This window comes from Carassius carassius, chromosome 11, assembly GCF_963082965.1.
Source record: "Carassius carassius chromosome 11, fCarCar2.1, whole genome shotgun sequence".
NCBI lineage: Eukaryota > Metazoa > Chordata > Actinopteri > Cypriniformes > Cyprinidae > Carassius > Carassius carassius.
Genome location: NC_081765.1, coordinates 8,023,123 through 8,040,848, shown reverse-complemented (window position 1 = coordinate 8,040,848; position 17,726 = coordinate 8,023,123). Strand labels below are relative to the sequence as shown.

General features: G+C 37.5%; 1 protein-coding gene across 6 annotated transcripts in view; it reads left to right on the top strand.

The window, feature by feature from the left end:
* The window catches only part of LOC132152717 (ecto-NOX disulfide-thiol exchanger 1-like), a 108,795-nt gene that overhangs the window by 83,192 nt on the left and 7,877 nt on the right, over positions 1-17,726 (top strand). For all 6 annotated transcript variants that reach the window (XM_059561552.1, XM_059561551.1, XM_059561556.1 and 3 more), the window contains 5 exons: positions 7,028-7,240; positions 9,133-9,239; positions 11,382-11,499; positions 13,264-13,448; positions 15,290-15,397. In XM_059561552.1, coding sequence (XP_059417535.1) covers positions 7,028-7,240; positions 9,133-9,239; positions 11,382-11,499; positions 13,264-13,448; positions 15,290-15,397 — 731 coding nt within the window. The remainder of the gene's footprint in view (positions 1-7,027; positions 7,241-9,132; positions 9,240-11,381; positions 11,500-13,263; positions 13,449-15,289; positions 15,398-17,726) is intronic.

Genomic DNA, 17,726 nt, shown 5'->3' with positions numbered 1-17,726 from the left:
GGTTCTCTCCTTCCTACAGGAGTTGTTGGATAAGGGCAGAGCCCCATCCACGCTCAAAGTTTATGTGGCGGCCATCGCAGCGTTTTCTGAAACAGCGCTCGGTCAGTCAATAGGAAGGAATGAGTTGGTCATCCGGTTCCTTAGAGGAGCTAGGAGGCTGAATCCTCCCAGACCTCCGTCAGTCCCTATGTGGGACCTCGCGGCGGTTTTGGAGGCCATGAAGGGTCCCCCTTTTGAGCCTATCCAATCAGTTAGCCTTCAGCATCTGTCATTCAAGACAGTATTCTTGTTGGCTCTCGCTTCAGTGAAGCGTGTGGGTGACTCTATCCAGATGGATAGTTGACGCTATAGCGTTAGCTTACGCTTCCAGGGGCCTTCAGTGCCCGCTGGGCGTCAGAGCACCCTCCATAAGGGGCGTCGCCTCGTCGTGGGCGTGGTCTACTGGGATCTCCTTGCAGGATATATGTATGGCGGCAGGTTGGGCCTCGCCGTCTACATTTATCAGGTTCTATAACCTGGAGGTTCCCGCCTTGCAAGCAAGGCTGCTGTCGGTATAGTCGAATCAGGGCCCTGAAGGGAACTCTGAGTTCGTGAGCGTTATGAGCTGCCGACTGTTATATGGGCAGTATTGCGTAAGACCCGCATTGCCACATTGGTCAGGCCTTGCCTCGGCTGTGTGATGTCATATTGCTGCATCTACGGATGCTGCTAGATATGGGACGGAGGGCTTCCCCCCTTCCTGTCCTGGACTCTCTGTGAGTTCCTCAGGTGACTGTGCACTGTAAATCCTGGGCGTTGCTTCAGGTTTATTGGTGTGTGATCCCTGCTCGCACGGCGTTTTACATTGGGTTCCCGTAGCGTCTTAGCTAAGACGCAGTACGAGAGAGCTCTCGTAAGAGAATGTACTCGGTTACTAAACGTAACCTCGGTTCTCTCTAGAAGAGCGAACGAGTACTGCGTTCTCTGCCGTGCGTACGATTCACTCTGGTTCGCTTCGGCAATAAAATAAATCAGGTGAGTCAGCCTTTTCGAGCTCCTTTTATAGGTTGGGCCACACCCGTTTCGGCGGGAAGTGGCAAGAAGGGCGCGAAGCGCCCTTATTGGTCTGATGTTGCATCAGCCTGCGCTCGATAGGCTGTGCAGTTGCCACAGAACAAGCCAATGAGCGAACGAGCCGTCTCACCTATGGCTGTGTACTGCTGCAAATGCGCTTTACAAAAATACAAAATTAAGGATAATTTTTTGCTTCAGCTCTTCTAGAGAAAACCGAGGTTACGTTTAGTAACCGAGTACGTTTTCATTAGCTTTAAGGGTGCTGAAATGTGCTTAAAATGGGTTTTGCTTGATTTTAGTCTAGAATCAGAAAGGTTGGTCATAAATTGCTCTGTCATAGCAGTGGAGACCTCCTGCACTTCCATCGTGGTTACATCTGAGTTTTAACTTGGTATCGAATGTTTGTCCAAAAATTGTTGACATGATGTAACAGTATAAAGCAGTGTATAACAGCTGAGATCATTTCATATTTTTTTCTGTATCGAAGACATGTGTGAGACTTACAGTACAGTAAATATCCCATTTTCTCTTATTTAATATAATTCTAATTATAATTAATAATATAATTAATAATAATGTTTTTTTTTGTAAGAGATTGACCAGCCTGTCTGTTTTATAATTTAAAAAAATCATAAACGATCTCTCTACACAAGCAGTTCCAGACTATGATGACCCCGCCCATTTGTGACGCTCTCACATATGCATATACACAGCCCTGAGTAAGAAGCAGCGGTCCACCATTACTGTTGTCTTGCTGTAGCTGTTGGAGGTACAATGTCAGCGCCAAAGAACCATTAAAAAAGTGTTATGTGTTGGGATGCACCAACAAATATATATGTAGGAGTCTCCATAGACTGCTGAGGACACGGTAAAACGGAAAAGTCCTATACTTTGTGCTAACATTTTACACCGTACTGCCTCACAAACGAGGGTCAGTTTAGCACTGGAGTTATTCAAAGATTGCCTCTGAGAGAGGGATCGATACCCACGCTTTGTGCGCAAACGTCTAGACTCCAGACAAAGTAAGCATCACGCATCATTATTATCTTTTTATATAATATCACTATTATATATAGTTATCTTTCTCTGTGTCATATGTGGCAACTTGTCAAGCATGAAAAACACAAGTTTTATTTAGATTCTGAATATATCATTGTATACAGCATGCAAAGGGTGCTCCCCTTTTACTGTTACTCATTCATCACCATCTAAGTAAAAATCAAAGTAAAAAAAAAAAAAACAATGAATGTGACTACACATTGACACCTTTTTAAATATCTTTGTGAGGAAAATTGCGTGGATTCCAGCCCAAACACCTCTGATTGGCCATTGCGTTTTAGAAATCAACAAACTTGTCCGTGATTGGCTACATTGCTCACCTCTGCGAAAATGCACTGTAAAATCATTTAATGCTTTCCAAAGAAGAAGATACACTGGATTGTTTGCCAAATCTATTTCGTTATGCTATTATCAAGAAGAAAATATAGGTTATGGGCATCTTTTCCATGTAAAGCAAGCAGAAGCAACAACAGCCAGTTGTATGAGTAAGACTATAATACAAGCTAAACTCAAGTCTAAAGAGTGCCGGGCCTGGTTAAGGGACACATTTTTTGCTTTGTTTTTTATTTTTTGTTATTAGGGGACTGTTGTTGTTGTTTAGTTTTTTGTTTTGTTATAGTAGGGGACTGATTTTTTTTGTAGGTGTTTGTAAGTCTTGCATCAGCAACATTGCTCCGGGATTTGCTGTAGTTATTCTGCAGATCTCCTACTGTTTTCACAGACAAGAATAGTTACTGTGAAGTTTTAAATGTTTAACTGTGTTTATTTCTGAATCTGGAAAGGTTCGAATGCTCATGCAATATGTCCAAATTTCAATATGCGGGATCATTTTCAAGGCGCCACATGCTTTGTTTCCACCTCAGAGTTACGCCAATCCATCACACCCCTTTGACATTCACACATATTTGTAACGTCACCTTTCATGTTTTAATTTCAGAGCCGGTTCCTGGCTGACAGCTGTTTTCCCATGATTTGATTTGATTACAGCCAGCGGCTCCAGGAAGGTAGTGATGGTTGAGTTGTGCTGGCTGCAGTGGCTTCCATGCCTCTCTGAGCTCTTGTCTCTCTGGAGAGACTGCTTTCATTTTGATGATGGGGACTTGACTGCAGCCTCCACCTCATCAGCAATCACAGCACTTCCCATGTCAAGCACTTCCCGTTCTCCCTGCGTGTCGCATACCCAGCTCTGTCTGTATGTTCTCAGGTTTATTGAGCCCAGGAGGCAACAGACAAAACATCTCAGATGGTGCCTCAGTATTCTGGTGTCTGGCATAGTTCTGCTCATGACTGACATCCAATTGCCTCTTCAGCAAAACCTGTTTAAACTCAAGCAATTATGCTCCAAATATTTATTGATCACAACAAGCTGTACCTGTTTAAGCATCAGCAGAATGCAAATGAACATTGGAATTTGTGTTCAAGATGTTTTTAGGGCACATCTGTGCAACTAATTATTATTATCATTATTCAAAATTTTCCGTATAGTTTTTATTGCTTTACCCTGTTACCCTATTTAGCTGTTTTTATGATTTTTTTCCTAAGACCTGTATTTTCAAACTTAAAATATGAAAATCTATAATAAAAAAATAGATATTATTACGTTTGACAAAAACTGTATCTAGTAAAAATCTATAAAACTATACACAGCTCTGGAACTTTTCAGTTTCACTTTATTATTTATAGTGATGTGTTTGAGTGAAACATAATTTTTGTTTTATTCTATAAACTACTTATGAGATTAGTTCCACATTTTAAATAAAAATGTTGTCCTTTAGAGCATTTTTTGACAATTGGACAAAATAACAGAAAAGATGCTATGTTTTCAGATTTATAGAATATGTCAATATTAATTTCTAGACAACACAATACCAAGGTTTTAACGTCAGAGGATTTAAGAAATCAATATTTGGAGCAATAACCCTGATTTTCAATCACAACAATTGGTCTAATTCTTTTCAGAGCTGTTTTGAAAAGAATTAGACCATCATGCTCGCTGTTTTGCACAATTGACGAATGTCCCTGAATTTGTACTGTTCAACGACAAAGCACAATTCTACATTTCATTAATAAACACTATAAATAAATAAAAAAGGAAATTAAGTTAGTGAAATTTGAAACATGCAAAGAAAATGAAAGGTAAATATCAACTTTTTTTTTGTCATTTCCAATCAAATTACGTAAAAAGTTTGGAAATATGAAATCGTTTTGTGTATTTAGCGGTTTATTTCACAAACGTTTAAACTGCAATTTCTGTCAAAGAATACCCATATAATGTTCATAAATGTAACAGAAAATGACATTATGGAAAATAAAGAACAAAAATGGAAGAGTTAACTTGTGATCCATGTACAGTTTACATCATATTAAACATCTATGTTGGACATAAGTGATATAAAGTGTATTTTTTTTATTTGCTAGAAGACCAAAATAATTTCAACAGTTAAAAAATACTGTAGTGTAAGAGTGTAGATTTACATTAAAAAGCTCTTTTTAATATTAATGCATTGTTTCCTGCGTCCTCAAATCTGGCCATCTCTTTTTTTAACATGTTGACTCTTAATTCTGTCCATTGCTGCATTTTGAAACACTTTAATGCTATTTATTCAAAGAGCCCCTGGTTAATGCTTTCTGGCAAGTAAATGCTTATTGCCACATTACGCTTTCATGGAAAAATTAATATGAACAATGTTTAAAACAAAGCTAGTTTCCCGACCATAACTGACGCTGACTGAATTGGCAGTAGCGTGGTGGCTTACATAACGTCTGAGTTATGGAGAGGTGAGATGACTGAATGCTGGTGATGTCGAGGGAGTGTGTGGAGATTTCACATTTGCATTGCTTGTGGAGGCTCTCATTAGACGTGAGATTGGCAGAGCAAGCTCATTTGACCGTGGAAATGATTTTTATTCTCGTCAGACTGCATTTTTGCCTGAGGGTTGTGAGAATTCAGTTTCCTTTAATTAGCTGGGAAGTTTGAGAGCCACCTGCTCTTGATCTCAAACGATCAGAGTCCATATTTATTTAATTGGAAAAAGTTAAATATAAAAATCTAATTAAATGAGTCGAGCACATATTTTTAAGGACCTGGAATATGGAGGTTCAGTATAATTGATACATCTCTCGTGATGTCATTCTCCAGGTTGGCTTGAAATCAGATACACTGTACTGAGATGAAGCAATAACAGTCTGGTGAAAAGTGCACAGACGCAGGGAATGATGCTGTTTCTGCGAACAGGATCTCATTAAGGGAGGGATCGAATTTACTGCCAGCCCTACTGCACTGACTTTGTGGCAAAATTCAATTATTCTTCCAATTTCAGTAATGTATTTCACACAGGTCCACAGGGATTAGATTACTGAAGCCTGGGAGAGGCCACACTCAATGCCTCATGTCTCAGCTACTCAGGCTGAAATTACACGTCATGTTTAAACAGGAAAAACGCAGGGTTAGTTACTGATTCCTGAGCCATGACTGAACACACTGATAGGATGATGTTCTTGTCCAATAGAAAAAGCCAACGCATGGAAAGTGTCTTTAAATTAGGCCCTAAAGTTAGATCCGTATAGGGTCCAATCCCGATCTCCCTATCATTTCTCCCCTCTCAATACTGCACCTGTAATTAGAGGTGGCAAAATGAAATCTCTTAAAATTACATTTCATATCTTAAAAAAGGAATGTTTGTCCAGACAAGACTAGTAACGTGTTTTGGGAAGGTTACAAGTCTTGCATAGTGATTGCTTGAGCAGTTTGGAAAGTGATTCAGAGTTTGAAGGTTATGAGGTTTGTATATGTGAAATCTGGGGAAGAGAGATTTTGAAGTGTGAAGGGGAGCTAGGCCTTATGTAGTTTGAATGGGTGTTCTAGTGGTTGCTATAGGAACCTGCTGGTGTGGTGACTAGACAGGATATACAGTACAGTATGAATGGTTGGATATGTGTATGGATGGATTGAAACAATGCATTATTTTTTAACAGTTCAGAGGAAAACTGTAAGACTAAGAAAGAACAGCCTGAAAGGCATGTTGAAGCAGCCTTATGTTGTTCCAAACCCATAAAAGCACTGTAACTATAGTGCATATAACTTGCACACTATATTTCAGTCTTCTAAAGACATAATTTTTAATGAAAAGCTGTGGAAAATGTACATATAAAATCAGTGGAATTTAAAGTTGCACATACAGTGTTGTGACACAGTGAATCAGATTATCAGAAACATAGTTCTATGCATTGGTTGTTGATTGGATGGGGATCTGAATGTGAACTTGCTTGATTGTAAGAAAGGCCTAAATTATTGGAACAACCCAGCTCGTTAGTCGTTAGAGATGAGTCTGTCAAAATGAAACATATGGATCAATTGTTCATAATAAGATCATTTAAGACATACAGTAATAGAAAATAGACAGGGTGAATTCCATTTCATGCCAATTTATTGTCAGCCAACATGCACCATGCTTCCAGATTTTATATATTGATATGAGATACATATTTGATATGAGACTCTAGGTCTGTAACACGTTTAGCAGACACATCCTAGCGATGCAACAGAAGAACTATTTCAGGTCCCCAACCAGCCTTTCTGTAAACAGTTCTTAAAAAAAAAAACGAATTTACTATTATCTATTTTACTATCCTCCCAGTGTGATGATCATTTTAATAATCTAAATAACCTTTTTCTACTGCAAAGACCTTTTACCTAATGGAAAAGCATCACAGATGTTAAAGATTCTTAATGTAACCAGATAAACCAATATAGAACATTTATTTGTTAGAGTTTATATGAACTGTACCTTGACAGCTTTACAGTAAAAAAAAGTGTAAGTAAGTAAGTAAGTAAGCCCGCAAAGTAAGTGTCACAGCAGTCTCTGTCATGATTAGATGAAGTGAAAATGACAGTTTTCTTCATTAATTTCTCCAGATGACAACAAGTTCAGCGAGGCATCGGCAGTGCTGTTCACGTGGATCGACAGAGGCGAGGTGAACCGGCGCACGGCGAATCATTTCTACGCCATGATCCAGTCGGCAAACAGCCACGTGCGGCGTCTAATGAACGAGAAAGCTCAGCACGAGGAGGAGATGGAGCTAGCCAAAGAGCACTTTAAGAATTCCCTGCTTGCCATTCTCACACAATGTAAGATACCTCCTGCCTTTACTGTTTGTATCCCAACTGGTTATTATGAGATTTTCATCTTGTGTTGCCATGACAACCGCTCATTATTTGTACAGACCAAAATGATATAGCCGTACTTAAGTGGGCTTAGTCTCTGATCTGATTGTTGGACTATTCTCACTCATCTTGATATGACTGTATTGCCAGTAGGAGTGTATTTGTATGTCCAGAACCACCATATACGTCACACTGCCAAAATCTGTTCCAAAATCTAGAGAGCTGCCTACATAGGTAGCATTTTAAGGCATCGTAAGTGAGCTTTCTTCGAAGAGTTTATAAAAGCTAGGCATTATAAAAGCCGACACATTGTGATGCACTGAGACAAAATCCATCTCAAGCTGCATCACATTTACCTTTGCTCTGTGACATTTCATGTTCTAAATCAGTCATTTCAATAGAAACAGAAATTGCATGGCTAATTTAATTTATTATTGTCTCTGATTGTATTCACAGAGACTAGAACTATGTAATAATTTTAATGCTGTGTCCTTTTTAGAGGTTTGTACGGGCCTAGCAAGGTTGAAACAGAACCGTGCGTTAAAAACCATTAACTTTTAAGCGCGGATCTGAAAAACATTCATTCTACGTATAATTCAGACCTGCACCTTTATTATGCACAATACAGTAAGATTAGTGGTTATAAAATAAAAAATAAAAAAAAACTAAGACAAACTATAATTTGAATGTTTATTTTTAATATTCGAAATTTTTTAAATGTCCAGTTTTCTAGTTGTGATTATAACATTATTATAGGTTACAAAATGTAACCAGAAGTATATCAAATATTAATAAGAACTTTCGATAAATGTTATGTTAAGAATGTTTTGTCCTAACACTTATATAACTTAAATAAATTTAAAAAAATTTGTTCAAGTTGTGAGAACATTCACTGTTAGCTGCATGATATGAGAGACATGAAAGTAGCATTTCCGTAGACAAATGTTAGGAAATATTCAACCACTGAATGCTGCGAGTGACCAATTATTCTAGAACACAGTGCAGCAACTATTTTTTTTATGTTTATGTTGCTGTTGGCTTAGCAAAAGGCTCAACTGTACCTATGTTGAATCTCCAATGTGCTCCATGTATCGCACTAATAGTCCCTCACTTGTGAGGTTGTATTTCAGTTCGGATGCTGTTAGAAAGCAAGGCAGCTTACTAGTCGTGGAACAGAGGCAACGCGTTTCCTTTACACAGTTCGCAAGACTCCACTGCAGATATACAATATACAAATGTACACTAGAAGATAAGACTGCATTGAGACCTAGCTGCCTATGTCAGTGTGACTGTAGCCATAGCCCATAGAAGAGCCCTGGGTAAGTACAGTCTCAGTGGAAGCACTCAGACCATATAGCAGATGTGGAGATGCTTAAAGGTAGGCCAACATCAGATTCACTCATCTTTTTTTGCAGCCCGGACAGGACAAAGACACTTTGACACCATATGTGCATGAAGTACTAAGAGAACGTGTATTTTAAAATTACACCAGTTGTAGTGAATATGATGATTGAATTTTTTTTTTCAGATTAAAAAATAGCAGGCAACAGTTTACAATGGGTCCTAATGCAAATCCAACATCTAATGCAAAAAAAGAAACTGCACAGGTACCCATTTTGAGCTAAATCCCCATTCAGTGTTTGACATCAAACACTCCAGCAAATCCATCATTGTAGACTGTTGCCTTCCTCAGTCCTAAGGAACTGAAACAGCAGCTAATGAGATGTAAGTACAACAGACACAATCAGGGGCCTCTCAGAGAAGTGTCGCGAGGGTCCTGATGTGTCTGACTGCTGGCACAGATGCTGAGCTCTACATAAATGGCTTGTCTTGTCTGACTTCCCTATCCACCAAAGTTGAGCAGATTACGGCTGTGTTCACCGCTGCCACCAGGCAAAAGGCATGGGACCATTTCTCAAAAGCGCAGCGCAAGAACATAGACATTTGGCGAAAGCAGTGCGAGGTTGGTATCCCTTCTCCCCTTTTGTCATGCTGACTCTACATCAGGGGTCTCAAACTATGGGCCAAGATTTGTCATAACAAATCAATTTTCACTGTAGTCTGGCCTTAATATACTTAAAAGCCAAAGTATTGCACTGATATATACTATACATTTTTCAAATTTGTGGTTATAAAAACACTTGTTCTCTGAAGGAGAACAGAACCTGGCTGGTGGCCCCCAGGTAAAATAGTTTGAGACCCCTTCTCTAGATGGTACACTGACACGGCAGCTGTTTATATGGCAGTGTATGTTGTGCTTTTCATTGTACAGACTTGTGGGCCCTCACACAGCAAAAAAACATCACAGTTTTCTAGCCTCTGTTCTTTCATGCAGCAGAACTCGCTTTGAAATTACCACCAAGAAAGAACCTCCATTGCTGCCATGGCAACATATACTGGCAGGAATATAATGATGCTCATCAGTGATTAGCCTGAATTTATTGTTAATAACTCATCCAATTTGAATTAGGTCTCTATGAGGAAGGAAAAGTGAGTTGCGTATTAACTTGTGCCATGTGCCGGTATGCTTCTTTGCATAGAAAGCCCTGAGTTCTCTGGAATGCACAATATGGAATTTCCATATTCATAATATGGAATGTCACCAGTCTGCAAAATTGATGTTAGTGTGAACAGAATACTCAATGAACCCTGAAACTCCTCACTGGTGACAGACTCCAGCTGCAGTCTTTCCTCCAGCCATCTGACTTTTTCCATGATTTTATATCATGAGCAGTGATGTGAGGCCCGAAATCGAATCTTATAAATACACTGACTGTATTGATTAATAGCTTTAAGTCAAGTCTATGAAAGGATTCCTTTTCAGTTCACAGTCGTCAAGAGGTAAGACGTTAGCATTGTGGCAGAGTCTCCTGTGCTGTGAGAAGTGAAAGCCAGTCAAAATGCCACCCCTGTGAAAAGTTATTTTCATTGTCGTTGTTGTTTTCTAGCACTGTTTGTGGATTTGTTAAATATATTTAAATATTTATACACGTATATATATATATATATATATATATATATATATATATACACACACACACATACAAGCAAAAACTATTGCTTTGACTAACAGAAACTGTTATTTTATGTAATTAATTAATTTTAGGTAATTTGTTTTATTTAATTTGTAATTTTAAAATAATAAATAAATCTAGTTTTATGTACATGTTTACTCAACAGGTTTTTTTTTGTTTTTGTTTTTTTTTAACCAAAAGTATGATATCTCCCTTATTTTGTTGGCCAGAAATGGCTCTTTGTGAATGCAGTCTTTATAAAATATATTATATAAACTTTATTGATTTTTCCAGAATGACTGGAAACGCCACTGGAAAAGTAATGGATGTTCTTTGGTCAAAAGGTGTGGGAAGCCTGTAAAACCGAAGTTATGAGAATTGGAGAGAAATGTGATCTCAGAACCGAGCGAGAACTCGACCTGTATTCTTCTGATACTACAGCTTTCAAGAAACAAATGAAAGATCAGGCCAGAAAGTGCCAGAGTAAAATGTATTCAATCACAGATAAAGAAAAGCTCAAATGCGCTCCCTTTATAGAGTCAGATCTGCAAGATTTCACAGTGGTGGCATTAAACGTCCTTTGTCCTGATCCCTATAATAGCTATCAGAGGATCAGTGGGCTTGGAAGTTTGTATAATGTGATTGTTACGCTCCATTTTCAGACCTAGACAAATGAACTTTCACTATTGCACGGCACAGAGACGGCAGAGCCTTGGTTTTCCCTCTGGGTTGTATTTTTAAGTTAAGGAAACAATCACCGGGGCCCATGCTTTCCAAATCATTGCCTGTTTTTTCATCCTGTCAACAGATTTCCAGGTGAAATTAGAGTATCATTAGAGTAGAATTGCAGAAAAACATTTAACTGGTGTGTGTGATTGTCATATTATGTTACTGCCACATTTACACAACAAGTGGGAGTATAAAAGTGTGTCCTTGTAAAATTACTCAGAGCAGAGGAAATGTTAATGTGTGCAAAATGTAATCTCTAATCATTCAAGGTCTTGGACAGAAGCCAGTAATGAGATGTGTGTGTGTGTGTGTGTGTGTGTGTGTGTGTGTGTCTGTTTGATTTCTGTATTGTGCTCCATTAGGAGCTCAGAAATGCTCAAAGCGAAGAGATCATGGGAATTCGAAGAGAAGAGGAAATGGAGATGTCAGATGAAGACTCGGAGGAAAACCCCTGCAAAAATATGAGAATGGAGGACACAGGTAGGCCTGTGATCCACTGCTGATTTTTATAACCATGTTTTATTAGGATACTGGAGTCAGCGACTGACTGCCTAAAAACAACCCTAGATTTGATTGCCTAACATCTAGTTTATATTCACTGTTTGTGACTGTACAGCGCAATTAAAATGAACAATAAACCTTCAAAAAAGGTCAGTGTTAATTGGAGGATAAGAGGAATGTGTAATGCAGTGCCACAGAGACCTTTGTTCAATGCCCATATAATTACATTTAATTAACAATATTCCTTTTTTTTTCCTGCTAGACCAAAAGTTTAAGATTTAACAAAAAATAAACATATTAATATACTACTGTTCAAAAGTGGGGCGAGGACTGAATATTTTCTTTTTTGTGTTTTTGAAAGAAAACTTCCGTGCTCATAAAGGCTGCATTTATTTGATCAAAACAGTGAAGTAAAATACATTAACATTGTGAAATATTATTGCAATTTAAAACAGCAGATTAAAAAAAAAAAAAGGTAGTGTCAATCACATTATTTACTTAATTTGCAACAATAGTGGGAAAGTTATAATGTAACACAATGCTGGAAAGAGACTGCATATGATGCAAAACTGAAATGTTTATCATTTTCTAATTATTCTATCTGATGCTTTCAAGGCTATCACAGTTTCACATAATTTTAATAATACACAAACCAATGCAGTTTTCATTTGCAAAGCATTGAAACACATTTACATGATCAGTGAATGTAAGACATGTGAAGTGAGTGTAGCCCTGGTCCTGTAGGGACATGTTTCGTGCAATATTCATAAATTAAGATAAAACACTGTAAATAATTATTCATCACTAGTTCATAATACCTAATAGATTTACTAATGCATAGAATTCTGTAAAGTGTCAAGTCGACTGGCCCATCAGGAACAGTCCATCTCCAGACAGTGACTATAAAGAATCAGGTTAATAGTTATTCCCAATCATTCCTTGATTTAATGAAGAAGAAAAAAATGGTTTAATGTCAAACACAATGACCCTGTTAGTCTCTAATCAAATCAGCTCCTCCGTGACCACTTGTATTTTATTAGCTTTATTTGAACAGAGCGATCACATCCTTTAGATAACCTTGAGTACAACAGCATTTGTGCGGAGATATTAACATGAGTGATTACACTCTCCTTCCTGCATGTATCCCACAGCAAATATGATTATTAATGATGTTGCCTCGACACAGAACGGTGGCAGAAAGTGTCAGGGGATTCTGAGCTCAGCGATATTTCACGACCTGTCAGAGCACACAAGCTCTGGCTCAATAAAAGAAGTATTTTCAGTGGCAGGAGAGAACATCTAATAGTTGAGATTCTCTGTTGACACAGCAGAGACTCAGCACCGTGACCAAGTTGTTATGCAAACTTCACCATCGGTTTCGGCTCTGAATCATAACACTTGCGATAAAGCCTGCCACGTATATGCTGATTCAACCAGATGGACTGATGTTAGTACTTGTCCTATATGATGCATGTTAGATTAAGCAACAGATCGTATGTTGCAGCCTACTAGAAGAAGAAAAAATGTCAGTGAGAAACACTTTAAGGTGGTTACAGCTAGTTTAAACATGGAGAGTTAACCAGCTCAGTCCCACCAGCTGAGTCAAGGAGATCTATTAGGTCTATCAGGCACAAAAGTGTAATTTCATCACATCTATGCAACAGATTATGGGAAGGCAAGAGATGAAGACCTTTATCCAAGTTCACGTCTTGTCCTTCTCTCTTCCTTCTTGTGTGAGAGCAGTGCTGTCTGCGCAGACGTGTGCTCTGCGGGAGGAAAACGACAGTCTGCGCTGGCAGCTGGACTCTTACAGGAACGAGGTGGAGCTGCTGAAGAAGGAGCAGGGAAAGACATACCGCACCGAGGAGGATCACACGCAAGAACAACAGCTGCACTTCCTGCAGCAGACCATGCAGAACATGCAGCAGGTAATGCAGACGTCAGAGGGCTCAGCTTCAGATGGTTTTTCGTCATAAGCTATACTTCAGATTAGGGAACACTTCACCATTAACTAGTTGCTTATTAGCATGCATATTACTGGCTTATTGGCTGTGTATTAATACTTATAAAGCACATATTAAAGCATGGCTATATTCTAGATCCCTTAACCATACCCAATGCCTAAACATAACTACTACAATAACTGACTTACACGCTATCAATGAGCAGCAAATCTTGAGTTTATTGTGGGAAGACTCTTAGTTACTAGAAAATGTGATACTAATATAATTGTGTAATATTGTTAAAAAATAAACTTTTTTCTATTTGAATATATATTTTAATTGTCATTTATTCCTGTGATGCAAAGCTGAATTTTCAGCATCATTCCTCCAGTCTTCAGAGTCACATAATCTTTCAGGAATCATTCTGATATGCTGCATTACTGCTCAAGAAACATTTCTTATTAGCAATCCTGAAAACACCATATTTTGTTACATTATTAATGTCTTTCCTGTCACTTTTGATCAATGTAAAGGCTTCTTACTGAAGAGAAATCTGAATGGTAATGTGTATATATATATATATATATATATAGAGAGAGAGAGAGAGAGAGAGAGAGAGAGAGAGAGAGAGAGAGAGAGAGAGAGAGAGAAAGAGAAAGAGACAGAGAGAGAGAGAGAGAGAGTCTCTCAGTGGGTGGATGTTAACAACCTCAATAAATCAAATTCCTGCTGACACTGCAGACTATCCAACTAAATGCAGCTTGTTTGATATTATTCTCCAGTCATTAATGCGGACTTGTGACTCATCAAGTGACCAATTAAATCAAAACCTTTTGCAAAAAGTTTGTCCCATGTCTAAAGAATCATCAAAGTAACTTCATACTCAATCCACTCAGTCTCTGTCTCTGTTGGAGAAAGATCACATCATCACGTTATTGATACTTAAGGGAGGACTGAGATTAAAGAACAACCCAAATAGTGTCTAGAAACACATTTGACACATTCAAACATACGCAAAAGATCAGTGTGTAAGTGTGCAGTATGCTCTCACACTCACACCTCCATTAATTACTGTAGCTGTCAGCTTAAACACTGATTGGACACAGTGCTCTTGATGATGCAGACTGTCATAGTGCGCCATTAGCACTGGCTCCGGTGAGCTCTCTCTCTGTCTCTATCATTTTACATTGTACAGTTGCTTTAAAGGCTTTTATGTGCAAGATCAATACTAATGTAAGAAATGAGTATCTTTTTTTGTGGAAAGAGAAAGATGAGGTTTAGAATTATGTAGAGTGCAGTGGCCTGTCTCTATTTAATTTAATGGATGGAGAACTTTTTCATTACACTAACTTTTAAGTTTTGGTTTTAAACGTATTTTATATATATAAAGGTTTTTCTTCAAAAATCACTATGACATTAAGTGAAGATTCCTACCGTAAATATATCAAAACGTAATTTTTGATTAGAAAATGTGCATTGCTAACAATTCATTTGGACAAATTTAAAGGCGTTTTTCTCAGTATTTAGTTTTTTTTGGCACGCTCAGATTCCAGATTTTTAAATAGTTGTATCTCGGCAAAACATCTAATGGATCCTAATAAACCATTCATCAATGGAAAGCTTACTTATTCAGATGATGAATAAATCTCTATTTTGAAAAACACTTAAGACTGGTTTTGTGGTCCAGGGTCACGTATTATCTGTGTGGTTTTCTATGCAGTGATGTTCATGTGGTGTTTGTTTATGAGGGCACCACACAGCCCCACACGCTGCTCATTGATCCAGCCATCTGCTCTCTGTTGCTCACGGTGCTGTTCTCTCCACAGCAACTGCTTCGGCTCCAGGACGAGCTGAAGGGGAAGGAGCTGGAGCTGGAGCAGGCCAGAGATGAGCAGTGCTACCTAGAGAGAGAGGTCCTCAGCCTCAGGGAAAAGGTTGGACAGATTTCATGGCCATATTGCTGAATTATCTGAATTTCTATATGCATAATAGCGTTATTTGAGGGCACAAACAATAATTATGAGGAGCAGTGTTGGGAGAGCTACTGCCATTACTCAATTTAAAGTTACTACAAGCTTAATATTTTGCAGTCAGAGCATATTTATGGTAAAAAGCAATGAGGATGGCATTGGCAATTAGGGTGACAATATTAACCCGCATTTTTTCTTATAAAATTGGAGGGGGACGGGGGTGACTATAATTTATGTAACTAAGCAGAAAGTGTAGTGATAAACAACAGCATTTAACTAAAACCAACAAACATTTCATTAGATAATTTATTATTATTATTATTATTATTATTTAAATGCCACAAATTAAGGTCTCCCACTGATTTTAATATACAGCAATTGAGTGGTGGCCCTGAAATCAATTAATCTTATATATTTCGGTTAAAAATTATCAGCTTGCATAGCACATTTTTTGAGTGTACTATAATATTATTTAGTAAACTCAAAAAAAAAAAAAAAGACATGATTTGTTGCACAAACATTTGACATTGAGGGATGTCTTCATTTCAATGTATCTTTTTGAAATGTAGAGACTATATATATATATATTTTTTTTTTTGATAATATAATTGGATATAGTGCATAGCTCCACAGCTCTCAATTCCATTTGAATTTTGGTCCTTTCTAGTATAAAGTTTGAGCACCACTGTTTAACATAATCCATTTCCATGAACCAGTTCATTATTGTGTCTCTACTCATTGGAAAAAGTAGCCTTTAGTATCTTAACAGCACTGGTGGGGATGTTACTTTGTAGAGGGACACAAAGCCTTATGTAAGCCATTAAGAGCGCTGCTCGCTTCAGATATACTGCATTTTGGCAGTGTCTGCCTCCTCATGTGTGACAGCGGGAAGCTCTGCAGCCCGGGGTCACTTAGTGTCCTCACTCCCCCTGTGCATGCAGCGAGAAACACAACTCAACATGGCAGCAGGAGCAGAGGGTGCACACACACACACACACACACACACACACACACACACACACACACACACACCTGAAAGCAGTGACAGTAACTCAAAAAATGCAATGAAAAAGATCAGGACAGGTTTTTTTTTTTGTCACAAGATACTTTGTCGTGGCTGCAGGAGGGGAACAAGGCTACACTGGAGAGCCGGGTTGTTCTTCATTTCTACACTAGACAAGACCGAGTCATATATGCCCAGTCTATGAAAAAGATATAGATACAACACAACATCTAGATGTGCTGAAAACATGTACAGTGGCCTCAAATAAGATTTAGCCACACACAAAATTCAGCCCTAGAGAAGGTTTCCTTGTGAAAAGAAGTACACATTAGTGTACTTACTATTATTTAAATAATGTACTTTAATGAATATTCTTAAGTACTAAAAAACAGATTAAAAATGTAATTAAAATGTATTATAGTATACTAATATAAATATATATTAAATGCAATTACCTGCCATTACCAGAATTAATGTAAGTAGAAATGGGGACTTATATATATTTCATAATTATTTATATTGTCTTTGAAATATGGTTAAAGCGTATTGCTGAATGTACTGACGAACATTTATACATTACTGTACTTTAATTTTAATGTTTTATTGAAACTTGTGTGTCATGTATTTACATATATTTGTAATTACACATTTTTAATGAAGTTGCAATTTAGTTTTTTAAAACTGAATAACACTGCAGTTAAAATTATAATCAAGTATTTTACACATGCTTTAGTATGTCAACATATCACAACTGTGCTTTAAAGCCCAACAAAAGATTATAAAAAAACTGATTTAAAATGTACTTTAAAGTAAAACAAAGAAAACAACTTTAAATTCAATATTATTCTAAAGTGCACCTTTAAAAGTGTACTTAAGTGTGTCAAGAAAAAGTCATGAAATGTGACATTTTTGTTTCACTAACATATATAAAAAATATATATATATATATATATATTTTTTTAAATATACTTCTAAGATTTGAAGTACACTACAAATGCACATTTAATACATTGGAGAACATTTAAAACATTTAAGCACACTTTTAATTCTAAAAGCAAACAAATTGCATTTAATATACAGTTAAACTACGATACATTTGCAAAAACACTCCTTTTTCTTATTTTTAGAAGTATGCTAAAAAGTATTTACTTTTCACAAGGGATGTCTTAACATTCTGCCTCTGTGGGCGCTTCACTAGGTTTTGAATGATAGCAACTGAAAATAGATTTCTACATGAATTAGAGACACAGGAGTTGTGAAAGTCTCTCACTTACAGCTTTTTAATCCATG